General features: G+C 41.2%; 1 protein-coding gene across 28 annotated transcripts in view; it reads left to right on the top strand.

Annotated features, from left to right (window-relative positions):
- The window catches only part of ARPP21 (cAMP regulated phosphoprotein 21), a 204,821-nt gene that overhangs the window by 128,432 nt on the left and 49,856 nt on the right, over positions 1 to 26,533 (top strand). For 15 of the 28 annotated variants that reach the window (XM_030009080.2, XM_030009074.2, XM_030009086.2 and 12 more), the window contains 6 exons: positions 3,518 to 3,555; positions 5,639 to 5,698; positions 8,260 to 8,492; positions 19,896 to 20,126; positions 24,650 to 24,819; positions 26,426 to 26,530. In XM_030009080.2, the coding sequence (XP_029864940.1) occupies positions 3,518 to 3,555; positions 5,639 to 5,698; positions 8,260 to 8,492; positions 19,896 to 20,126; positions 24,650 to 24,819; positions 26,426 to 26,530 (837 nt within the window). The remainder of the gene's footprint in view (positions 1 to 3,517; positions 3,556 to 5,638; positions 5,699 to 8,259; positions 8,493 to 19,895; positions 20,127 to 24,649; positions 24,820 to 26,425; positions 26,531 to 26,533) is intronic. The other 13 variants (XM_030009089.2, XM_041122494.1, XM_030009088.2 and 10 more) reach the window with 10 other exon arrangements.

Genomic DNA, 26,533 nt, shown 5'->3' with positions numbered 1-26,533 from the left:
CTTCTTTTTTTAAAACATGCTTTTATTGGAAACTTAGTTTTACAACAATTTATGAATTTTACAACCAGGTGCACTAGAGCAGAGGACCTGGAATATCTGGGTCTTGCAAAGAAGTTTCTTGTCTGAACTGCTTTAGTTGCTTTTAGCAGGTTGAAAAGTCATTGTCCAAGAAAGACAAAGAACAATCTAAAAGAATAAAAAAAAGTATATGTTGTTCTTTCCCTGTGTGTTAATTTGAATTGAAGATATAATTGAGAATCTCAAACACATGCATAAATGGTACACTATGTTTGGCTTTTAAGCATGCAGAAAACTGATTCTAAAGACTAGCAATCAAATTATGTGGGAGAAATTTCATTCTTCAAGGTTAATGCAATGTATAACCTCATGAGCCAGAATCACATAAGGACCATCCATTGTTCATAAATGTATTCTCTAGTAATCATTGTGTATTCACTGAAAAAATGTAGTTGTTTTATTACTTACACAAATGCTAGAATTGCCCATGATACACATGGAACTTATTAAAGGAAATACACCATGCTTTTTATTTTTTGTTGTTAATTGTAATGGCTATTTTTGAGTAAAGAGTGTATTCTGAAGAGCCAGATCCTTTAGATAAAATAAATCATGGTTCCTCTATTTAAGAAAACACTGAGGATCTTTATCACTCTCTGATTAAAGGGAGTTGTGAAAGAAATATTTGAAAAGGTGGCTTCAGCCTCTCCTATTCTTCTAGTAGGAAGAGATTAGGAAGAAGAGAGTTTAAAATTAATGAAACCAAAACAAAGACATGCCTTGTGTTGGCTACCGTAAACCTGTAGGTACTAAAACTCCCCTACTGTTGTACAGAGCCTTTGCTTGTGGCTGCAGATCAAGCAGTAACCATTAGTTGGAAGTCTGAGATCTATCATGTCTTGTTAACCGACATGAAAATGATTACCTGATGGTATCCACTGCAGGATATTGCTGCATGTTAATAGTTATCTAGGTTGGCTAATGTAATTAAAAACAAGAGCAGCAACCCCCAGTATACCTAGTGCACTGGCAGAGCTGATGCACGTTTTCCAGTTGAGACTTTAAAAGGTTCTGGGAAATTGAAGAATGAAATACTCATTTCATAAATGACAATTAATCATACAGAGCACGCTAATGGAAATCTTGCATGCAGAGGTCTCCAAGGAGGCGGATTTGTATGTAATCTTACATAACTTTTTTCCTTTTGTAGGTTTGTTGTCAGTGTCTTTGAGTATACAAGAGCCAAGTGTTTTAAAAATATTTTTGACAACAGCTGTGCTGTGTACTTAAGCTTTCCTGGTGCTTTAAATTGACCATTATTGATGCTATAGATCAGCAAAGTGAGTCCTGACCTTGTAGTAGCTAAATTGCTATCCAGAGCTGCTTAGCCATCTGATTTTTAACAGTAAGAATAACATAATAAAGTGTGCCTGTCTTCTCAGCCTCGCACCTGTACTGAAAAATAGTTTCCAGGGATTGTGTGGCTCTGTGCCAGCACCATCAGTCAGGAAGACAAATGGAGTTATTACAGACTCTGTCTTCAAGTCTGTAATACAGTTGATAGTGGTTCCCATCAAGACACTGAAAAAGGAGCAGGAGTCTCCACTTGCTTGATAAATATAAATCCCAGATATTTGTTCTGCTTTGTGCCCTGGTCTCTTTAAAAACTTGAAAAAATAAAATAAAAAAATCCAGACAGGTACATGCCCTTTTGCTTTGTAACTTTGTGGGGACACAGACCAGTACTCTGGTCTAAGCAAAGGTTTTTACTCACTTATTCTGGAAGAGTAGCTGTAATGCTGCTTTGGCAATGTGACTGCAGTGGAGTCAGTGTACAAATGCCTATCATGAACCTCAAAGTGAAGACACAGCCCCATAGCTGAGGTTGTACAAGCCTACGGGGTGATTTCACTATGCCTGTAGGTAGTTAGACTATGCTGAAGTCTGCACAGCCACATTTGTTAATGAAACCTTGTGAGTAAAGTACATAAAATGAGAGAAGAGGCAGTGTCATAGTTGTACAAAGGATCCCAGTGGTTTTAGGTGGAACAGTTTGTGTCTCCTCTCCGCCTGGGGTGAAACCCTAGGTCTGCTGTAGCTGGTGGGAATTTGGTCCCTGGCAATGGAGAACTTGCTCCTGATATCCTGAGGCTTTGTGCTAAGGAGAGACGCACTTGCCACTGATGCAGCCCGGAGCCTTGTGTGTTTAGTAGGAGTGCAGGGTGGGAGCTTGCCTGGGAAGCCCATGGAGCTGTCAGATGTTCCCCGATATGGATGCTGGGCAGGTGAATTGCAGCTTCAAGGAGAAACCACACTGCCTTCTCAGGGCTAAATTTCTTCCTTGTGTAAATTGATGTGATGGCACTGGCTGCAGTGCCAAGGGAAAACTTAGCCCATGCATCTGCTGGAGCACTGGGAATGAGCAGGGTGTTGCTTCTGGTGTTGGCCAGCGCCCTTTGAGTAGGTCATTAGCTGACCCTTTTCAAAACAGAAACATCCCAAATCCGTGTATATCCCATACCATTAAAATTTGACATAGCTAATGATGGCATTGCATTATTCTTTGAGCTGAGTCCCATTGTTACAGAAGTAATGGGCATGATCTCAGGTGCCCTCCTCCCTTTGCCTGCCTTTTGTTTAAATTCAGTGCAAGTACTGACTATCCTTTCTTCTGTACCTCATGGAGATATAATCCAGTGACAGCTATGAGGCACTTATGTGTAGTGAACATAAAATAAGAGGGAAATGAAAAAAATCAAAGAGGGAGAATTATTCATGGGAAATTGAGCACAGCTTCATTTCTCTGCATAAAAAATTAAGTAATGCTAAAAGAACTATACACTTGCCCATAGGATTTATTTCTTCCAAGCCCTTCACCTTTCTCGGGATCTAAGTCCTCCAGCAGAGAACCTTTTTGCAATAGACTATTATTGTTGTTAATATTATTATTAAGATGATTATCATCATTTTACATCTTAATGCGGGTATGACTGTTTCCTCTCCAACTGTAAAATGTGAAATCACACAGTATTTCTAAGTACTGCAGTATCTTCTCTCCCTTTGAAGAACTTTGTCAATTCTGCATGCTTTCCTCCTGTTTGTCCTTCCTACCTGCAGCTCTGTCCTATTCTGCAATCTTATTTTGAGGTGGTAGGGCAGACCAGTGGAACCTTACATTATGTAGGAAAAATGTTCTTCCCCTTCGAATTGCCAGTATTTTGCACATAGTACCTTTTTCTGATCTCAGGACTGGGAAGTTTCAGTTTGTTTCCAAACTGAGATCCCCTCGTTGGCAATGTATTGTAATGCATGGAATTTATTTTACTGGCCTGACCTTATTCTTGACCTTTTTTCCCTCTTGTCTTCTGCAAATGCAAATGATGCATGAATTGAAATCCCCTTAAGCCTGAACAGGGGAGGTAATTCTAAAATCAAGGAAGGAATTGGAACAGCAGAGCATATCTAGAACGTCTGATACAATGCCTTTTTTATTTTTCAGTCAGTTTGCTCCCAGGAAAACCTTTTTGTGGAAAACAGGTAAAAAATAGCTTTTTTTTTTTTTTTTTTTTTGTTAAACTTAGCTGTTTCTCTTATTATTTTGTCTATCTGTAGTTCTATAGTTGTTTATCCTAACACGAAGACGGTTGAGCAAATTTGTAATCCATATTATCTGTAGTGGTTTTGTGCTTTAAGGGGGGGGAAAGAGATTGCCTTGCAGTATTGTATCTGAGCAGACAAGATGTTGCTGCTGCTTTCCCAAGACCTTGCATTTCAGTTTAAAAAGCAGATTGTGGGAGGGAGGGGGGGAGCCCACCTAAAGTTTCATTTCAAATGACCAATCTGTCTCTGGAGTGCTTTTAGAATTTAACTTATTGATCTTTAAAAAGCACTCTAGCAGTGGCTGGATGATGGTATTTATGAAACCCCACACTTGTGTTTCTGTTGTTTAACCTGCTCCCTTGCGGGACTGAGTGGCAGCGCTGCCTTCACTTGGTGTTTGTGAACAGTCCCGAGTCCCCCAGACCAGACCTGCTTTACTGCTGCGTTGTAGTAATGAAATGATGATACCTCAGCCAACTGTTACTTTGCATTACTGTGTCATAGTTCTTGTGGATGTTCTTTTTATTGTAATAAATCCACTTAAAGCAAAGGGAAGAAGAACCTGTGTTTAAGATCTACAGAATATGAAGTGTTAGCTCCATAGCAGCCATAAATTAGCTTAACTGTGTTGAAAATCTTAGAAATTGTGCACCTTTTTGGCAGTTAAGGATTTTAACCAAAACACTGGGAATTTCACTGGTGAGTATTTGAGCAGTGGTAGCCCAAGTCTGTCCTGTGTCGGTTTTAAAACTGAAGAAAGGGATGTTATCTTTCACAGTATTTCTATCTCTGTCCATCCTTACATCTGTCAGATGCATTTATGGGTAAGGCTGTTCCTGTAGAAAATGACGCCACAGTAATGGCACAAACCAGCTCTTCCGATGGACAGTCCTGTAAGTGGAATGAGGGAAGGCTCTCAGGAGGTAATGGCCACTGTCATCTAACCACCCTGTATTCTGAGAGCCAAGGATATTTCCTCAGCTGCTGCTTCTGTATCGTGACTACAGAGATAGGTTTTATCAAAATAAATCAAAATTGCAACAGAGGAACCCGAAAAGCAAAAAGCAGATGGTCCCATAAACCTACTTTTTCCTCTCTGGAGAGATTGGGACAATAAACATGACATTAGTTATTCATGTTCCCAGGTCAGTATGGAAAGTGCTCAGATGCTGCACTGCTGAGGGTAGGGTGGGGATGGGATAAACCACGAACTTCATAGCCAGGCTTCTGTTGGTGTATGCATTCAATCCCACACCTGCGTGCAGGAGAATGTGGCCAGTTCTGGTGTTTGCACATGGTTCGCTTTGCTCGAACCCATGAGCTGGCCGACCAGCTTTCCTGGTGTGAGGGTGCATACCCAAGTGGAGACCAGTAAAAGGCCAGGTTGGAAACTGGGCTTCTGTTACTGCCTCTACTGTTGTTGTCAGGAGGGAGACTTCAGCTGTGTTCCTCAGAATGCTGCTTTTTCTTGCTGCATGCCTTACAGCCTTTGATCAGGTGAAGCACTTAAACTCGTACTTAGCTCTGTGCACATAAGCAATCTTGTTGATTTGCTGTGTTGAAAGATAGGTATGTGTTTAAGTGCTTTGCCTTTCTTTTTCATCAGAGAACCTGAGCACTTCTCTGAGCTGCAGAGACTTCCAAGCGACTTAGCAAGTGCTTAAAATTATATATGCAGTATTTTGCTGGCTTGCATTTTTTATGTTCTTATTGGGTGATATTTTTATGAATTTTCTTTTGGATGTAGATATGTGGTTCCTTGGCTTCTGAGAATTACCTTGCTCAGTAACAGGAAATGTCAAATGGCCTTCAGCCTCCCTGGCTGACATTTCTTATATTCACTTGACTGTGCACAGTTATGGGAGAGGGAGGGGGGGCAATTTTAGCCTTGGTTTTTTTTTTTCTAAACTATGAATCTAGTGCAAGTTGGAAGATGTTGCTAGAAATTAAATACAGCTTTACAGATCAGATAAATTTGAATTACCATGTCTGTTACATAATCTTTCTTTTCATTTTTCAGTAGGCTGTTGGAAGACAGTAGTATATGCAATGATACTCATAAGAAAAGACAGCTGTTTAGGTTTGTATGAATTTATTTAATATTCATTTTCTAAAATCTTGAGTGAGAGTTACTGTCTGTCTCCTCGCTGAGGGAGACCTCGATGGGTGTGGGTATGTCATTTTTCTGGTTGGAAAGGAGCATGGAGAACAGAGTTCTTAACCTGCTCATCCCACCCTCCCCCTCTGAATGGGGAGGTCACAATGGGACCCTTTCCTTTGGTTTTATGGATCATTGGCTCAGGAATCATAAGAGATTTTTAGCTGCCCAGCTGCTCGGACTGCCACAATTTGGGGGTGACTGTGACTGGTAGAAGTTCATTTTGCTCTAGTGTATATGACAGACACGTTTCACAGACTAGTGCCCAGACTGACCTTTTTTCCTTTTGTTGGTTTCTTAAAAGCTGAAGTAAAAAGTGAAACTGATTGAAGTTCCCTTATCTAAAGCAACAATGTTTTGAAACTTTTTCTCTGTGAACTTTGTCTTCCAAACTCCAATTCCTTCTGCCCAGAGAACATTCAGATGTATCCCAAATCGTGTCCTAAGCCACAGGGAATCAGGAGGAGTCAGTCCATATTTTCATGGAGAACTTTTTTATCAGTTGACACACTGGATCAGTGGAAGATCCAACCTGGTGGTGACAGAAAGGCGATCTCCCCACACTATGAGCTCCCACAGGTTCAGTTCAAATCAACCAGAATTGAGCATGCCACGCCGCTTTTAAAGTCAATCAGCTGCCACAAGTCTTAAACAGAGCAGGCAGAAGTAATGGATGCTTTCAGAAGCATGTCCTTCATCTAGTAAGGCATGAGGATAGTTAGGCAGAAGAAAGGTGATCACTGGATGTCTGTATGCATTGTGGTTTGCATATGTGGCAGTGATAGTTTGTGTCAGTTCAAACCTATATCATCTGTATTACATAATTTTTCATTACGAGGAGAAAAGGATGCGGGGTTATTTGACGTGTGGTTGCTGACTACGCATGTCAGCACAGCAGCTACGGAGGAGATGGCGAGACTGTACCAGATAAGGAGCAGTGCTGAAGCATCTGGAGCTGTGTCCCATGGCCACAGGCAGCAGGCAACCAAACTTTTCTTCACACTTTGGGCTAGCCTTGATGATCTGAGAGTCTTGGATTGGGCATGCAGGAGTAAGGAGGCATCTTAGACACTTTTAATAACAAATATCTGTTTGGGTTTGGGGAACAAAAAGGAATTTTGTGTAACGCTAAAGCACAGATAACTGGGATACAAGAGCATTCTGTTTCTCTCCCTCTTTTCCACTAGAATATAAATATAAGAGAATTGTTAATTTCTAAGCACAAGAATGCAAAAGAGTCTGTAAATAACATACTTTTTTTGGTTTTTTTCTTTCCAATTAAATCTTAAGGACAATTTCTTTTTAAAACCTTTTTCCTTTTTTATGTTGTTGCTTTTGTGCTGTTTCTCTTCATGCTTTCCCACTGTCTGGGTCTAGCAAAGGTCAACAGGTTAATACTGCTGATCACATCTGTGAGAGGCTCTGATCCCAGGCAAGGAACGCACCAGCCTGATCCCATCTTTGACACGCTGCTCCTTCACATCCCGAGTGATACAGCTCGGCAGGTTCTCCAAATAAAAAGCAGGAGCCATGTTCACAAGGAGAAAGGGGACCAAAAAAAAAAAAAAAAAAAGATACAGTCCCATCCTTTTGATTTGTAGAAAGAGCTTTGAGCCTGCAAAGTATTATACTGTAAAATAAGGCAGAGGGGTGGAAAATATCTTCTAAAAGCCTTCCAAAAGGTAGTGTTATTAGCATCACTTGGGATGATGATCGTGGTGCACTAAGCTGTGGTAGGCATGTTGATTTTGTCATTTTAGCAGCACATTGTAAGCAGTTCACCATAAATAAGCCAAATTCTGCTCACAGTTTACTGTGTTGTTACTCACAGTACACTGTGGGTGCTCTGCAGCTGTTCAAGGACAGACAGCCTCTACCCAGAGATTTTTGCAATTACTGTATGCATAGGGGAAAAAAAAAACCAAACAACTGGTGGATATCTAAGTGGAGCATTAGCACTGAAGTGTTTGGGGTCACACTGGGAGGACACATGTTTAGGGGAGAGCTTTGGATGACTTTACAGAGCAGATGATGAGTGGGGACAAGGTGCAATAGAAGTAAGGAGGATGGATATGAAGGCAAAAGTAGAGGGCGGGTGAAGTTAGTGAGAAAAACATTACAGGTGATGGACAGCAAAGGGAGAGGTAGCAAGGGGTTTGCTGAGGGGAGAGACTGGTCTACAGGCAACAGAACTGCTACGTCAGTGCTGTGTAATATTGCTACGTCAGCCCTGTCTGGTGAAGTGCTCTTAGGATGTATGTGTAAGTGGAGCAGTGCTAAGTGCCGTGCATGTAAAAGGGTATAGCAGTGATTACTTGCTGAAGGCAAATGCATACAGGGGTCAAATCCTCTACTTCAGGCATGCCTTCATAAATGCAAAGTATTTCCTTTTTCTTTATTACCCACTGCAGGGTACCCAAAGATAGGCTCTGCCCTGACAGGGTTTTGTTTGTGTATAAATCTTTGTTTCCTGATATCCGTAGGGGTAACAGAGACAGCATGGGGAAAGCATCTGGCAGTCGACAGAGCAGTACGGAGAATGAATTGAAGTGGACAGACCACCAGAGGCCATGGAGCAGCACAGACTCGGACAGCTCAAATCGAAATTTGAAGCCAGCCATAACAAAGACAGCCAGTTTTGGTGGGATAACCGTCCTGACAAGAGGAGATAGCTCGTCAAGTAACAGAAGTACCGGCAAACTGTCTAAAACAGGTAGCTAGTACTGTATTGGGTTCACAGTACTTCTTGTTGTGCCATGATAAATGGCTGTACTGGTACTTGCCAGAGTATGGTATAGCACAGAATCACAGAATGGTTTGGGCTGGAAGGGACCTTCAGAGATCACCTAGTCCAACCCCCATGGGTTGCACTAGATGGTGAATTACATGAACAGTTGTATTTCCTGTGCATAGCAGATGCATATTTCCATCTACGTATGCTAGTATCTGGGTACCTGCTATTGAGTTTTTAGGAATCAAGAAGAAAACCTGGTGCCTGAGGTTTGCAAATCATAGGTATGGTGGGCTTTTCCTGGAGTAGAGTATGTGCATGTCCTATTTGAACGCTGTCTGAACTTGTAGCATGAAAAGGTGGTACTCCTTTCAGACAAAGCACAGATTTTTACCTTTTAATTCTTCATGATTCAAAAATATTAAGATTAATTAAATGTCATATATCTGATGAGAAATCCAAGAACATTTTGTTGTCGTTGCTGAAATGCAGACCATCTGTGTCTTGGGAGTATAGCCTCTCCATTGCTGCTGGCAGATGAGGCAGCGTGCTGTGGTCTGAGCAGGCAGAAGCACCGGATTCACAGAGGTCCCACAATCTCACCATTTTCTTGTTTAGTTCCCATTAAGTGAAAGCACCTTTTAAGGACACTACAAACCTGGTGGGAATTCTGCATTTATTTGCATTAACTTCATGGGTACATTAACATATGAGTGAGTCACAGGGTCTGGATCTAAGTAATTTCAAGCCATGCCATTAAGCTTCTCTATTATATTTTTGTGTAAAAGTGCATAATAAATAATGAGCCCATCAGATGATTCCATCAGTTTGGTTCATTTGATAAATATAGTACAGGACAAGTGGTAATCAATACTTAGCACTTAGTGCTCTTTCAGCTCGAGAGTGTTTTATGGACAGTACTTAATTTAAACCCAGTTTATCAAATCTGGGTTGGTCAGATTTCACTCCTATTCCCAAAATTGTACAGTAGCATTTGCTGTGATTCAGGATGCTCAGGAATGGAGTTTTCAGAATAAATCAAGAAAACCTTTGACTTTGTAACTACATTCTGGACCTCTGGATCTTGAACATAGTTTAAAATTTTATAGAATTATATAATCGTTTAGGTTGGAAAAGACCTTTAAGATCATCGAGTCCAACCGTTAACATAGCACTGCCAAGTCCACCCCTAAACCATGTCCCTATGTGCCACATCTACACATCTTTTAAATACCTCCAGGGATGGTGACTCAACCACTTCCTTGGGCAGCCCATTCCAATGCTTGACAAGCCTTTCAGTGAAGAATTTTTTCCTAATATCCAATCTAAACCTCCCCTGGCGCAACTTGAGGCCATTTCTGAGGCCATTTCCTCTCATCCTGTTGCTTGTTACTTGGGAGAAGAGACCGACCCCCACCTTGCTACAACCCCCCTTCAGGTAGTTGTAGAGAGCAATAAGGTCTCCCCTCAGCCTCCTTTTCTCCAGGCTAAACAACCCCAGTTCCCTCAGCCACTCCTCATAAGACTTGTGCTCCAGACCCTTCACCAGCTTTGTTGCCCTTCTCTGGACACGCTCCAGCACCCCAACATCTTTCCTGTAGTGAGGGGCCCAAAACTGAACACAGTACTCGAGGTGCGGCCTCACCAGTGCCGAGTACAGGGGAACAATCACTGCCCTAGTCCTGCTGGCCACACTGTTTCTGATACAAGCCAGAATGCTACTGGCCTTCTTGGCCACTTGGTCACACTGCTGGCTCATATTCAGCTGGCTATCGACAAACACCCCAGGTCCTTTTCTGCCGGGCAGCTTTCCAGCCACTCTTCCCCAAGCCTGTAGCATTGCATGGGGTTGTTGTGATCCAAGTGCAGGACCTGGCACTTAGCCTTGTTGAACCTCATACAGTTGGCCATACAATTGGTCTAGTAGGTTGCTAACCATTTCCCCTTGGATTATGGGGGCTTCATTCTGCTCCCTGTCCCTGTCTTCCAGCTCAGGGGGCTGGGTACCCTGAGAACAACTGGTGTTACCATTAAAGACTGAGGCAAAGAAAGCATTAACTACCTCAGCCTTTTCTTCAGCCTTTGTCACTATGTTTCCCCCCGCATCCAGTCAAGGATGGAGATTCTCCTTAGCCCTCTTTTCGTTGCTAATGTATTTATAGAAACATTTTTCATTGTCTTTTATAGCAGTAGCCAGATTAAGTTCTAGCTAGGATTTGGCCCTTCTAATTTTCTCCCTGCATAACCTCATGACATCCTTGTAGTCCTCCTGAGTGGCCTGCCCCTTCTTCCAAAGGTCATAAACTCTCCTTTTTTTCCTGAGTTCCAGCCAAAGCTCTCTGTTCAGCCAGGCCAGACTTCTTCCCCACCGGCTCATCTTTCGGCACATGGGGACAGCCTGCTCCTGCACCTTTAAGATTTCCTTCTTGAAGAATGCCCAGCCTTCCTGGACTCCTTTGCCCTTCAGGACTGCTTCCCAAGGGACCCTGTCAGCCAGGTTCCTCAACAGGCCAAATTCTGCCCTCTGGAAGTCCAAGGTAGCAGTTCTGCTGACCTCCCCCCCCACCTTCTCCAAGAATCAAAAACTCTATCATTTTGTGATTGCTATGCCCAAGACAGCCTCCAACCATCACATCACCCACAAGTCCTTCCCTGTTCGCAAACAACAGGTCCAGTGGGACGCCTTCCCTAGTTGGCTCCCTCACCAGCTGTGTGAGGAAGTTATCTTCCACACACTCCAGGAACCTCCTAGACTGTTTCCTCTCTGATGTATTGTATTTCCAGCAGACATTTGGTAAGTTGAAGTCCCCCACAAGATCAAGGGCTAGCGATTGTGAGACTTCTCCCAGCTGCTTATAGAATATTTTGTCTGCCTCTTCATCCTGGTTGGGTGGTCTATAACAGACTCCCACCACAATATCTGCCTTGTTGGCCTGTCCCCTGATTCTTGCCCATAAACTCTCAACATCATCAAGCTCTAGACAATCAAAGCACTCCCTAACATACAGGGCTACCCCGCCACCTCTCCTTCCTTGCCTATCCCTTCTGAAGAGTTTATAGCCATCCATTGGAGCACTCCAGTTGTGCAAGTCATCCCACCATGTTTCTGTGACGGCAAGTATATCATAGTTTTCCTGCTGCACAATGGCTTCCAGCTCCTCCTGTTTGTTGTCCATGCTGCGTGCATTGGTGTAGATGCACTTTAGTTGGGCTATTGATATTGCCACCTTTTTGGGGGGAGAAGCCCTAATTCCTATGTGACCATTCTCAGGTGCTTCAGTGGTTTCCAACACATCAATAACCCGTGCGTCTTTGCTGCCGCATGGATCTCCATCCCCTACCTCCACTGAGATGGCAGAGCAAAGGACCTTGCTGGCACACCGTCCCTTAAACATCAGTGTGCCAACCCCAGGCATATCTCTAGCAAGCCTGGTTTTCTCCCTTTCCCCCTGCACATCTAGTCTAAAGCTCTTTCAATGAGCCCTGCTAACTCCCGTGCAAAGATCCTTTTCCCCCTTTGTACCCTGCCTGTTGCCAGCAGGCCTGGTGCCATGTAAACCAACCCATGATCAAAAAAACCCAAATTCTGCTGGTGACATCAGGCTTGGAGCCAGGTATTGATCTGCTGGCTCTTCCTGTTTCTTCCCTCATCATTCCCTGCAACTGGAAAGCTAGAGGAGAACACTACCTGTGCTCCTGATCCCTTAACCAGTCATCCCAAAGCCCCGAAGTCTCTCTTGATTGCCCTCGGACTTCTTGTTGCAACTTCATCGCTGCCTCCCTGAAAAATCAATAATGGATAATAATCTGAGGGCTGTATCAGGGTAGGAAGCTTTCTCTTCACATCTTTAACCTGGGCCCCAGGGAGGCATCAGACTTCCCGAAAAGTGGGTCTGGTCTGCATATGGGGCCTTCTGGTCCCTTCAGAAGGAGTCTTCTATGACAATGACCCATTTTTTTCTTTATGGAAGCAGTTTTGACACAGGGCGTAGGCCGACTTAACCTCAGCGACACCTCCAAGCTGGATGAGCCATCATCCTCGTCATTGTTCGGTTCCACTTGCAGAGCCTCGTACCTATTATGCCAGGGCAGCTGGGAAGGTGGGCAGTCTCAGAGGAGACGTGCTTGCTGCTCCAGGCAGGAACTTGTCACCATTGTCCCCTATCCCTTGAGTCACCGCGTTCAGCCAGGCAGAGAGAGGATAGGGAATCCTCCGTATTGCACGTCCTGCCTGCCTGTCATGCCTGTCCCAGGGAAGGTAGGGTGCGATTCTGGTAGTGTCTCTCTCTCTCTTGCACTCCCTGATACTCCTCAACCCACTTGGCTCCTCCCCAAGCCCTGTCACTAAGCGGAGGAGTTCCTCTCCCCGGGCACGCCTCCCACGGTGTGCTCACTGCTGTCGTCCCATCCCGGCGTGAGAGTGGGGCACAGCCTGCAGCCCGGCACTGGGGTGGCGGCATCTTCCCACTGGAGCTCGCTCTGGGCAGCTGCGTCACTCGTGGTGGGTGCAGAGCTTACAGAGGCCATGGCCTTCTGCCAGGTGGGTACCTGTAAAGGAACCCAGCTGGTTGGAAAGCCGCTCTTTCAAACTCTGCTGGTCATAAAGCTGCTGGGAGCTTTTGGAATATCCTGCCTCTTCTTCTTAATGCTTCTTTCTTTATGTTTCTTTTGAGGCCCTAGACAAATATTGTGTTTATTATTAAGATTCATAGATAGCATAACAGAATATCTCAAGTTGGAAGGGACCTATAAGGATCCCTTCCTAAGATAAGCTTCTCATTCAGTTTTACTCCATCCTTATGTCTGTGAAATCCTATGGAATTAAGACATGAATTTGACTTGAAAAATTAGTACAGTATGGTTGTTTACCTCTGGCTTTTTCCTGAGCATGAGCATAAGCATATGCAGCATACACGCTGGTTTTGCTATGTAGTTTTGAAACTACACTTCCCTGTATTTTTTTATTTGTATAAAGGCTGAAGGGGCTATACAGTGGGGCCTGAAGTATGCAGGAGACTGTGATTTTACCTCCAGATTTCTTTGCCTCCTGTGAATCTTTCTATTGCATCAGAATTCAATTTGATATGCGTGAAATAGGGAGGAGGCACAGGTTCCTGGTATACTTTTTTTCATATCATTCACCTTCAGTAGAGTGCAGGTAAATAAATGTATTTCTCTGCAGCATTGTATTGCAGAGGTGCAGAGCATTTAAAATGGTGTCAGGGAAATCCAGTTTGGAGGGTTGAGACACTTAATTGCAAAAGAGTAATACTTTTAAGTAGCCATTTTTGTTAAGATCAAGCATATTAAAGGGTACACTTAGAAAATGTATTAAAGGAGAGATCTCTGAAGCATGACAATAGTTGTAAATGCATCTGCACTCCGTATGCACCAAACCCAAAATTGCTTTCAAATGGAAGCTCTTACAATACATTTTTAAAACATTAGTAATATTAAAATTCCATGTTCTTTGTAGAGCAATTACACATTGTAAGTGCTTTGACTTTTTTTAAGCAAAGTGTTTAAATTTGAAAGCTAGTTGAGGCACAGAAAGAGTAAAAAAGAAACAAAATAAGAGGAAGAAGTGGGGAAAAAGAGCAAGGCTGGATGTCAAAACAAACTTACACCTTCAAAGCCAGGACACAGAGTGAAGCTGTCAGTCAGCCTGAGGAAAGTCATAGGAAATAATATCTGAATTGCTATTTCTTTCCTTCTCTCTAAAATGTTATTGAATGGCAGTAAAGCAGAAAAGAATGACTGTTCAAAAAATAATGGGGAAATATGTCTTGATAAAGTGTTCTCCCTTCACCAAAAAATGCTGAGGGCATTCATACAGCTGTCAGAGCCCCCACGTGCTATTTGCATGTTTTCTAAGGTGGATTGGGTACCAAGCGACACTTCATTGTGCATGTTTTGCATTAGGTCTCTGTTACTCTGTACTCCGGTCATAGGCAGCGCTGGGTGTTCTGTAGCTCAGGACACATTTAAAGCTTGATCATGTTTTTATTTTGGGGGATTTTGTTTATTTTCTGTTGTCTTTACTACAGTGATTGAAATGGGATTGCAGAGGTGTAGTTACAAACGTTAGGCAAGCTGCCCTGGTAGCGTGGCAGAGCCTGGTAGGCACCAATTCTGTCCTGGTTCTCCTCTGCAGGAAGTACTAGTCTGTTGTCTGAAGTGGTCTATGATTCACAGTAATAAATTTGAAACATTTTTGTCTTGCACCTAGTATGTATCAAATCGGTCTGAAGTTATTAGTTGCTCAAAATGTTCTTCATTGGCTAAACGATGGCAAAATGTTTGTGACGATTTTAAATGTGAAAGTTATTCTACATATATGATGGTCATCCAGAAGCATTGTCAAACAGCCTTCTTCAGCATAAGAATATTAAAACTTGCAGGATTTTCAGAGATGGCGCACAGCTGCCTTTGAGAGTGTATACAGTGATGCAATATTAGCATTGTAGCCTTTCTGGATCATTTTTAATATTGTCACCAAAATTAAATGTTCTGCCCTCAGCCTTCACTTCTGATAAATCAGTAATTAATGGTACATAGCAGACAAACAGAAACTGAAGCACAGAAAGATGTTAGCCTCCCCTTAGGCAAAGACAGATCATAGAATGTGCTGTTCTCCGCAGTAGAGTCCAGTTGTGTCAATTAGTTTTAGACTTTAATTGCATTCAGCTGTACAGGAATTAGAGCTTAGCAAAGGAATTCTGTTACTTCATTCTTGCAAACTTCACAAAACGGGCTGTTAGAAACCCATTACATGGTTATCTTCATGGTTCTGATGGTTATTTTCATGCACCTGTTGATTCTTTAGAAAGCCCTGTTCCACTGAAAAGCACAGATTGTATATTGCAAAAAAACCTTTCTTTGTTTTTCTGAAGCTTAGTAGATATATAGAGATGTATTAAGCTATAGTTCAATATTGAGTGGGGAGTTAATAATTTAACAAATTGCAATCAGATTGCATTCCTACAACTTAGGACATCATACAAAGCGTTGGTTAGTTTAGATTTCCAATAATATAGTGGACTTTCCAGGACTGACTAAGCATATAGAGCGGTAAGTGAAATAGATGTCCCTGCGGGCATCAAAGATGTACCTGTTCAGTCTCTAACGCACCCATGAAGAGAAAATCTAGTTCATCAACTACCACGTTATTTTCACTGACACCTTACAAGAGGTTTTAATATCCATTATTAGGAGGGAAGACAAGATGCGTTTCAAAGAAATGTCCTCTGTGTGTCTACATACCTATTTAAATAATTGTTGGAAGACTTAGAAGATGTAACTATTGCGTCTTTAGCTTCTCTTAATGCACTTTCCATTCAGTGGAATGTGCATCTGTTGGAGTGTATTTCTTTCCCCACCATTTACGAAAAGGTGGCTGCATTGGCATATCAGCTGTGTTGATACAGATCTGTAGGGATCGTTAACTTCCTTGGTGGGGCTGCAATTGGAGCCACAGTCTAATCTCTCCTGTTAGGTGTTCATTGCTACTTCTGTTGGGGAAAGATGATTTTTTTTTTCCTTTTTGTTTTTCCTTTTTTTTTTTTTCCTTTTTTTTTTCCTTTTTTTTTTTTTTTAATGTTTTTTGTTTTTACTGTTTTTAAATGTTTTTACTGTTTTTGTTTTTAAATGTTTTAATGTTTTAAATGTTTTAAAATGTTTTTAAAATGTTTTTATGTTTTTCATTTTTTCTTTTTTTTTTGTTTTTTTTTTTTTTTTTTTTTTTTAATTTTTTTTTTTTACTTTTTTTTTTTTTTTTTTTTTTTTTCCTTTTTTTTTTCCTTTTTCTTTTTCCTTTTTTTTTTTCCTTTTTTCTTTTTCCTTTTTCTTTTTCCTTTTTTTTTTTCCTTTTTCTTTTTCCTTTTTTCTTTTCCTTTTTTTTTTCTTTTTTTTTTTTCTTTTTTTCCTTTTTTCCTTTTTTCTTTTTTCCTTTTTTCTTTTTTTCCTTTTTTTTTCTTTTTTTTTTTCTTTTTTCCTTTTTTTTTTAATTAAAAGTTTTTATGAAGTGTCCAGTAAATTGTAAATTTGTCTCTGAGTTTTGGAACTGGATTTCTGCTTCTTTATGATTTCCTTTAATGGGGCATTAGCCTGATGGATCTTGTGAGTCCCAGAGAAACTGTAGGAATGTCAGTGTATGGGCAATAAATCATGAGCCAACTGCTTCCAGTCATATTCTTCCTGCCAACCGACTGCTGAAACATCAATCTTATTTTTAAAAGTGCAGCTTGCAGAGAAATAATTGTGTTCATGTGAGCGCATACCATTATCATAAAAACCACCTAAATACTTTGTAAGTCACTTGCATTTCTGTATATTACAAAAGTAGCAAATAAATATTCCTGAGCCAAGAAACTATATCCAAACTAAAAATACTTCCAGGGTTGATCAGCGCTCTACTGTTCCTGAAAAATTGACCATCTGGAGCAAGTAGTGGGTAGATCCTGAGAGTCCAGTTGATAAGAAAGGAAAAATTTACCTCAGGCTTGGAAGGTGGGATGAGCAGAGATGTTCAAAGTCATCAGATACTGAATGCTGACCCAAAGAAAATACAGCAAGACATGTTGCATCACTCACTAATGCTCAGAATATTGGAAAATTAATGGTACTTCCATGCTGTCCCTCCGTAAACCCTCTAAGCTATTAGGCATTTGTGGTGATTTTTCTCTTTTTTTTTTTTTTTTTTTTACCACTCTTTGAACTGCTGTATCTCTCAGAATACTTTAAAAATATATTAATGGAAAATGATGAGAATATGAAGGTTATTATTGTGCCAGCTGTGAAGCAGCAAGAAGATTATAGAAGAATCTGGAAGAAGTAGCCATCATTACGTACTGGAAGAAAAAAGAGATTGAATTGTGTAATGGGGGCAAAAATCTCATTTAGTCAACATTCCTCTCAGAAGTCTTCAGCAAGACATCTCTAAATGTGAATCTGAATAAAGTCAGATAGTTCATTTTTTTTTTCGTTTGCTACAGTACTGAATTCATTATGTGGTGATTTCTTATTCCAAATTTAGACACCATGAAAACAGCTAATCAGAGCTACAAAGACAAGATTAATTGGTGTTAATTTCCAAACATTAGTGTTGGAATTTACTTGGCTTAATATGTCTAGACTTAAAATGATAGGAAATAAGTTGTAGTGATGGAAAAAAATTAAAATAGATCATTCTTACACAGGATAAATGGGGGAAAAATTGGTTAAGTAATAATTTCTGGGATTTTTTTTTTTAATATTCAGAAAATTGCTGAAATGGTTTTGCGTCTTATTTATGTTCTTTCAAAATCACCAACTTGATCTACTGACGTAAGAGAGCAGATCTCAGATCTTTTAAGGCAGACATTTCAAAGCTATCATCTTGGCCAATGTAGGGTGATAGCTGCAGAGGTTTTTCCACTGCTTCTGCCTACCATTTGATGAGTACATCTGAATTCATTGCAGTCCTTTAGCTTTTAACATTCAGAAGCTGGTAAAGATCAATCTGTGATTCTGCCATAAAAACAGCTGAAAGGGGGAAGAGAAAAAACAATTGAATGTCAGAGCTGCAATCTTTTTTTATGCTAACAGTGTTTCTTCAGAATAGCACAAAATGGGGAGAGAGAAGTCTGAACTCAGGCTTGATGCTACTTACATGCTTAGAAATGATGGGAGGTTTATGAAATCTCATCACCACTCCTGCATCTTCAGGTAACTTTCCAACCTGTTGAATTCGATAGGTGATGGAAAAGAGGAGAAAGTAAAGCAAGAACTCAAAGAAGCAACATGAAGCGCATATAGAAGGGAAATGCAGGGAAGGGACTGGTAACTGCTGTAGAAGGAAAATTAAACTCCAGCGGTTGCATTTTCATTTGTGAGGAAGATGCCAAATACTGCTTGCAGCTTGATGAGGATGACCTCCAGGAATATCCCTGCAATTTGTAGAAACTCTGAAATGATCCAATAAATAAAACTGTCCCTGCAGGAATAATCTTTCTAGATTTCCAACCTCAGTGTACAGGGAGGGGAAAAAATATAGCAACTAATACAACTTTGAAATGTATTTATAGAAATCAAAAACAACTTCTGAAATCTCTATTACTTTCTTGAATAGATACGGGAGAAGCAGATTTAGGGTCCTGGTGATGGCAAATCGTGCACAGCTCATAAAAAGGACTGTCTCTGTAGTAGCTGCCATATGAATATGAAGTTTGGAGAAGATGGATAAAAATGTGTTTTACACAGCAATCTGCAGTAATCTGTGGAAAGACCCTCTGTTAAGTAACAGGATGCTGGTGTTATTTCTTCAGGGGAAAACTGTTTTGCTCTAATTATGAGGAAATAAATGAATTTCAATATGGGTTTGGCTGAAAATGAATCTGAGGCTTCAAGCAGTCTACTGCAGGGTCCTCCTGTAGTATCCCAAATATGAAGGGATGTAATTTGCCCTCTAAGAAAGAAGTTTGCTAAAACTTAAGTCTCAGTTCTGTCTTTTCTTTTAGTCTCTACCTGCAGGAGGGCACTAAGGATGTTAGTAATTAATGTAAGATGCATAGAGAGTGCACAGAAGTAAAGTAAAAGAAGTTGCAATTAAAATATACTTTACTTTTGGGAGGAAGCATCCATACAGACATTTGCTTCCACTCCTCCCTTGTATTTGTCTTAACATCCTGCTTTAAGGAAGCCGTTCATCTGAGCCTTATGCTCTCAGAGATTCTTGTCATTTTTACGTGAAGCAAACTGAAATCTAATCAAGTAAAATCTCTTAAGTTTGGAAATTATATTTGTTTTTTAAAATAATATGTCTCCCCATCCATCCAGGCACAAATGTGTTTTAGCACATTTGATTTATCTTGACTGATCAATTTTAATAGGCTAGGTGCTGAAAAAACAAAGTGGCAAAAGTCTTAGGTAGTGTCTTAGGTAGCTTTAAGTTAATACATGTATCGCACAGCTACCTTGTTACTTGACTGACAACAGTTGCTGGGTTTTAGGTTTTTTTTTTTTTCCTTACAGAAAAAGTTTGGTGGGTTTTTGTGTTGTGTTTTTTTTTTTTTTTTCTTTTTTGTTTACATACCCCGCGTTTAGTTTTTATACTTTATGAACCAATACTCTGGCATTATAAATACATGCTGATCATTTTGTGTTCTGTTTGATAAAGCTATTTACTGGCTGGGAGGAAGCAGATGTTGCGGGAGGAAAGCAGTCTTTTGAATTGTAAAAATACCACTGGATACTGAGCTCAGTAGGGAGTGAAAATCCCACTCCTACCAGCTGAGCGTGGACTAGTGCTTGCCTTTACAGGCTGGGAAGGCTGTCCTCGCGTATGCGCTGTGTCTGATGGGGATTGGGGTCCCTTGTAACCCCCCTCCGCTGCGGTTGTCTCTCTGTTAGGCTCAGAGTCTTCCAGCAGCGCTGGCTCCTCAGGATCACTGTCACGAATACATCAGCCTCTCCAAAGTGCATCTCTTGTCCCCGGGGTGACGGCCAGCTCTTCAGGCAGCGTCTCCTACCCTGAGAATGGGATGAGTGGCCAGGTGGCCCCCAGCAACACCAGCTATATCATTCTTCCACTTGAAGCTGCAGGGATACCACCTGGCAGTATCCTTCTCAACCCGCACACAGGTCAGTACGATGCTTTCCCACCTGGTACTGCCCTTCAGTGTTTCCCATGTCACCTGGGGAATCAGCAAATTTCTTGTTTCTAGAGATATTTTCCTTGAGGCATTTTATGAGGAAGCAAGTAGCAAATATACATAGAAATGACATGTGGCAGGTTGTTTTTTCAAATCTGCAGGCAAAGCTGGATTGGCTTTCTGAGGCTGTCGTGGCATAGCCGGTGGGAAGTGATACAAAACACACTCCTGCGGTCCCAGACAGGATATTCGTCTTGTAAAATCCTGGCACTCCTTGGCTATGATGATCTTGGCTCTGAGATCCCATTAGCTTCAGTAAGGACAGATACTCTTCCATATCAAGCATGTCAAGATAACAGTGCAACCAAAATACGATGTCAAAGTCTTAGAGATTGTGCTTAACAGCAGAATTTCAAAAGGCTTAAAGGCTGCATTTGAATTAGCACTTCAGAGTTAATTTTGTTATGTGAGCTGTGTGATTAGCAATTTTATTTAAATTGGAAGTTTTGTGATAAGAGAAAGTTGTAATCTCTTCAATTCCTGGTAGTTAGCAGCACTGCAGTGCACAAACTAGGCGCTTGCAGTTACCCAAGCACTGTGGACACTTCAGAAACCACTCAGCTTGGACTTCTGTGTTTGCTGAATGTTTAAGGCAATTTGTTACCTCCTTGGTCCAGACAAAGTCCAGATCATGTTATGCTATTACTCCCCACAGTATTGTACTGACAGCATTAAAAAGGTTCAGGGAAGTTGAGCCTGTGATGCTTCTTCAGTGATTTGGACTATTTCAGTGACCGTGACTAGCTGTGCTGTCAACCTTTGCTGAGTTATGCTGGGTTTAAAATAACAAAACCTACAGTGAAATGTATTTTCCATTATACTGGGAGCTGAGAGTTGAACTCCAAAATATTTTTTCAGAGTCCTTAATAGAGCATTCAGGAGCTTTTTATTTGTGGATTTTTGTTTCTAATCAGTATTTTATGTATATTACACCCCTGTGTTCCAATATTTTGGTGCAAATCTGTAAAGCTTATTTGTGAGTCCATGGCTAAAAGTACTTTTTTTTGGTCAGAATTCAGTCAAGAAAACCTGAAAGTTGCAGCATGTAAGAAAACACAGCCTTGACAGACTATTAAACCAAGCTTTCCACAGATATTTAGAGATAGTAGTACCTGGGGCTGATCATTATATATTAGCACATATAAAGTTAGGGAGGAGTTCTTGTTTGTTTAGATTCCAATGTGCTAAATTCTTTCCAGAGAGGTGACTTAGTACCTTGCAAAAACTTGTACTTTTCTAAACCCTTTACTATTTATGTGTACTTTTTTCAAGTGATTACATTATTGACATGAGAGCCTAATAGTGTCAGTGTAAATGGGGATTTTGGACATTTCTTAAAAACTCAGTTAGGGGAGAGGACAGAATGCGAGGTGGGCATAGGACAAAACCCATCTTTATTAATTTACTTATTTCTCTTGTTCTGGTAGTTGACAGTTCATCTGTAACACTGGAATTTCTTGGTCAATACTGAAGAAGACATTTTGTGTGCTATGTGGTCTGCTTCCATACAGAACTCAGCAGGTGTAGGCAGAAGTCATCCATAATTTGCGTGATAGGACTGAGAGAAACAAATGAAAGGAATCACTGCTGCTTTGAGCCCACCAGCAGCTGAGAGGTTATGCTCGTTACTGGCCATGGCAAGGATGGAGGCTGGAGCTGACCACACTTGCAAGCTAGAAGAGCTGTTTAAGAGGAACATCTCCTACATCTGTTTTGTCAGTTTAGCAATTTGCAGCAGCTAGCTCATATTTTTCCCTGGTACCTAAGGAGTCTTTTTCTGCTATAGGTATAATGCCTTTCAATACTGTCACTAGACCAGAGTGCCTTGTCTTCCCTCCTACCGTGCCTCATTGTCTGCGGAGACATCACTGAGAGCTCCATGTGTGTTAGTATGTTTAACATTCAGGGACCAAGTGGTTTTGTGTATATATAATTTTGTGTTTCTTTCAAACCCTGTGTATTGTTTCTGTAGCTCACTTGTAAATACATACATAATAAGGAAAATGGAGGGAGCAGATTCTTTTAGAGGCTGAAATTCTTGTCTCAGACATATATATTCACGCTGCTACCTGTGCTGGAAGTCAGGCTATACTGCAGTGTCTACCGTTTTTTTAACATGCAGCAAAATACATGCTGCAAATTTGCCACTCTTTGGGCTCAGAATATCTGCATCTTATTAGAGTAACATTACAAAAGAAGCTCCATAGGGAGGAGACTTAGATTGCTGGATGCTGTGATCGACTATCAAAGTGATGGATGCTGTCAGAAACATAGGTGAAGAGAAGACAGTTTAAAGAAGAGGAAAAAGGAGCTTTGTTTCCTGTAATGAATAGATTTTCTTTCCCTTTGTAACACCATTCTTTAGCTCTTCTCCTCTTGCAGAGTGGCTACTTCCAATCTTTTTGTCTCTTTTGATCATAGCGCCATGTCCTTTAAGATCTTTGCTTCCTTTTGCACTACATAGTCACTGACTGTGCAAGCCTCTAATGGCATCCACAGATGCTGTCAGTATCTCCCTGCTCTGATTATACCTTTCAGCTCCTTCTCAGGTGCTGGCAATCCACACTTTCTCTTCCATATCTGCAGTTTCCATTGTTTCCTCTCCTCTGCTTTACCCTTCTCCTTCCCCAGATAGAGGAGCTTCTTGCTTGCTTTGGGAAAACACCATTTATGTGGCTATGCTGTTTTAATCTCCGTTTCACCCGCTTCACCAGTCTGTTTTACCCTTTAAAGCATTTCTCTTGACATGTTCTCTGGCTTAACCCCCTTTGACAATTTAAGAGCATTTACATTTCAGTCTTACTCCTTTAAATGACATTGCAGTCTTTGCCCTTCTGTCAGGGCCACAGTTCGTAGCTTACAAATGTCTTCCCTGTTACCATCTGATCTCTCCTTTTCATTTCTTATTTCAAGATTTCTTCATCAAAGGTCTTGGGTTTTTTTTCATCTTCAAAAGCATTGCTGGACCTTTTCTCTTTCAGTTCTCTCATCCTTCCCTGAGCCACAGGAAGTGCTCTTTACTGCTTCCCTTGAGTGTCTGGCGCAGGCTCCGGGACCCTGTTACCCTGTTCACCCAGTCTGACTTCCCCAGTCTCCTGAAGTGCTTCTGGAGCCTGAGACTCCCAAATCTAGGGCATCCATGCCATTGTCACCCAGTGTGTTCACAGCAAGAAGCAGGAAATCAGCTGGTGGACAGAACTGCCCCGTGCTTCTCTTCCACTCACTCTAATCATGACCTTTCTCACTGTGAGTGTGAGACATGCCCAGTATAATATGGCAACTTCATCGAGAAAGTCTTGATGCTTTAGAAAGAGAAGGCAAGGTTTCTTTAGCCAGTGCTCCTCATACATTTCTGACCATGATTAATAAGAGGGAGGAACTGAAAGGCTGAGGAGTAGATGGAACAGGTAGAGATGCTTGTGGTATACAAATCAGAAGTTCATTATTTCACTGTTGCTCTCAGTCACTGAATTCCTCCAGATCTCCCATTGTATCTCAGATATTCATACTTTAGTTACCTACTTTAAATGTTATCACTTCATTGCTAAAATTCCTTTTTTCTCATGGAAACATCTGTAATTCCTTTGATTTATGAATTTATGATGGAAGTGGAGAGAACTGAGGTCATGGAAAACATTTTCCCTACAGAGAAATACAACTTCTTTTTTGTTTGTAAGACAATGACTTGGGTAAACTTTAAAAAACAAAACAAACAAACAAACAAAAAAAAACCCCAAAACCCCAAACCCCAACATTGCTTTTGCAAGGTTACTTCCCCCAGCTAAAATATCTGTAGCAAAAATAGTTCAGCAACTTAGCAGAACTTTGGACAGAATTTGTCCTGTATTTAAGAGATCTTCAAAGACATCTTAAGTGTTTCTTCCTTGATAATTTCCAGTGCTGCCTCCTCTAATTACATAGGGCACAGCTCTCAAAAGTACAGCACTATGTTATTAGAATGTGTAAATAAATCAGTAACAAGAGTGGGTTTGGTTTTTTTCCTTTCCATACAAACTACAGTGTATCAGGAGTAGTTGTGTATGCTTGACCGCTATTGCGTGGCAATAAAATATATGTGAATATTCTCTACCTCCAGTGTTTGCTCCAGAGTTCAATTTTAGTAGTAACTGATTCATCATTGAATGACTTCAAGTAACCACAGCATCTGAATCATCTTATAGCCATGGTAACCTTCCACCCATTCCTTGGAAAGTCATACTGCCAAAACAAGTATCTCCTATCTGCCTTGCCTGGGGAAAAAAAAAAACAACAACAAAAACAACAAAAAAACCCCCATAGCTGATGCCTTAATGAGGCATTGAGAGTGATGAGCACTTTACACTTGTAGCAGGTCAGCTAAAGACTGATCAGTTAAAGCAAGGTTGTATGATTTCATAAAGAAAACAGTATGTTCTTAAAAGTGTTCAGCAAAGGCAGGGTGTTTTGTTTCAGGTCAACCGTTTGTAAATCCTGATGGGACACCGGCAATATACAATCCTCCCAGTGGCCAGCAGACAATGAGGAGCCAGATGGTGGGACAGTCTCAGCAGCAGCCTTCATCCCAGCAGCCTCAGCAGGTTCAACAGCCACAGCAGCAAATGGCAAGTCACCTTGTTACGCAGGTAGGTGTGGTGGCCATTGGAAAAAGAGAAGAAGCTCTCAGGGATACGAAGGATGACCTAAAGGGTAGGAGGGAAGGATGCAGCTAGGCAAAATATCAGGATGTTTTTGTTTTCTTTTGAAAGAAATGGGGCCCATGATCTGTATTTTCAACGTGGATGAAACAGATGGAGAGGGAAGATTCCTTTTTCACGTCCATCTAAAGGATGGTTTCATTTTTAAAAGGACTGTTAAGTGAGTTGATGTATGTCTACATAAATTTATTTTGCAAAAATTGCCCCTAAGTGAAAGCTGAAGCATTCATTCTCAAACTAATGCAGTCTAATTCTCCCCAAAGAGACGGGGACCTTTTCCTGTCCTTTTCAACAGCAGTGGGGTTGAGTCAAAGAATCAAGTACAACACAGGGCTCTACAAACTCTTCCATGTCTGGCTATATCAGACCCGAGCTGTGGGTAGCCCGTTCTCTGAGCACCCCTGCCCCAGACCGTGGGTCTTCTGCCCATGTCCCATGTTCTGGCCATGCCCCTGCTCTGAGCTAGAAGCTCTGGAGCTACAAGCTGTGGAGCTATAGCAGAAGGGAAGAGCAGCGTAGTTTGGGCACGGTGCCATGGTATGTTGGCTCTCTGGCCCCTGGGCCAGCTGTGGCGCGTGGCCAGCCATGACCGAGCATGGGCAGCAGGGTTTGGGTCTGGTTCAGGCTTAATTTTGTGGATTGTGTGCCTGCTTTCCCAGAGCAGAGCAGGCTGAGGGAAGTATTCAGGCAAGAATCCTACATCCTGCTTACTCGCAGAGCAGCCAAGATCTACTGTGATTCTTGTGTGGCTTTATAATTTGGCACAGTTTCATCCCAGGTCACCCAGAAATACAGTGTTTAAATTCAGTGAAGTTGGTTTGATTTTACCGGGTTTGGACTTATGTGTTTGTGGCTCTTATTTCTTGATTTGGTCTTAGCAGTTTTAGAGGATGGAGGTAGTACCAAACCCGTGTAAGTCTCAAGTTAAATGAGAGATTAAAACGAAAGGAATAGTAAAGCTATTCTAAGGTAATAGTGCTGTAGAAAATTGTTCTTTCACTTAGATAAACATCTCCTCCAAGCTGACAGGCCTGTTTGTTGATAATTTGCAGCCTGTTCTTTGTCAATTTTTTTTTTTTAGCTATTGTGTTCTGCCAAAGCAGCTTTACAGTCATTATTCCTTTGCCTATGACACGCTCGGAGTTAAATCAGTCATTATCAGTAAAATTCAAATATATACTCATACTGTGCTGTTCTTCCATTTTATCTATGTAAATTAAATGTAGAATCATAATTTGGCTTTGCCTCACATCAGTAATAAGAAGGTGTAGCTGTGGCTTTATTTAATCTAACAGCCATCAAACATATGAAAATAGGCAGAAAAATCTGTAATAAAGAATTGTTTGGTTTAAGGCTAAAATGAAGACTAAAATCAGTACCTGACCTCTTGTACTTGGGCTGGCGATGAGTCACCTGCATTTTCAGAGCTCTGTTTGGGACCTTTGTTCTCAGCAACAGAGGTGGTGGTGGTTGTTGTTGTTATCTCTCGCTAAGTAGGTTGTATTTATTGTCTTTCACTGTGTTTATTTTGCAGCCTGTTCAGGCAATGCAGCCATCTTCTCAGTCAGTCCAATATCCAGCAGTTTCTTACCCTCCCCAGCATCTCCTGCCAGTCTCTCCAACGCAGCAGTTTTCTGTGGTA

This window comes from Aquila chrysaetos, chromosome 3 (genome assembly GCF_900496995.4).
Source record: "Aquila chrysaetos chrysaetos chromosome 3, bAquChr1.4, whole genome shotgun sequence".
Taxonomy (NCBI): Eukaryota; Metazoa; Chordata; class Aves; order Accipitriformes; family Accipitridae; genus Aquila; species Aquila chrysaetos.
Note: the sequence above shows the minus strand (reverse complement) of the source record. Positions and strands in the feature narration are given on the sequence as shown.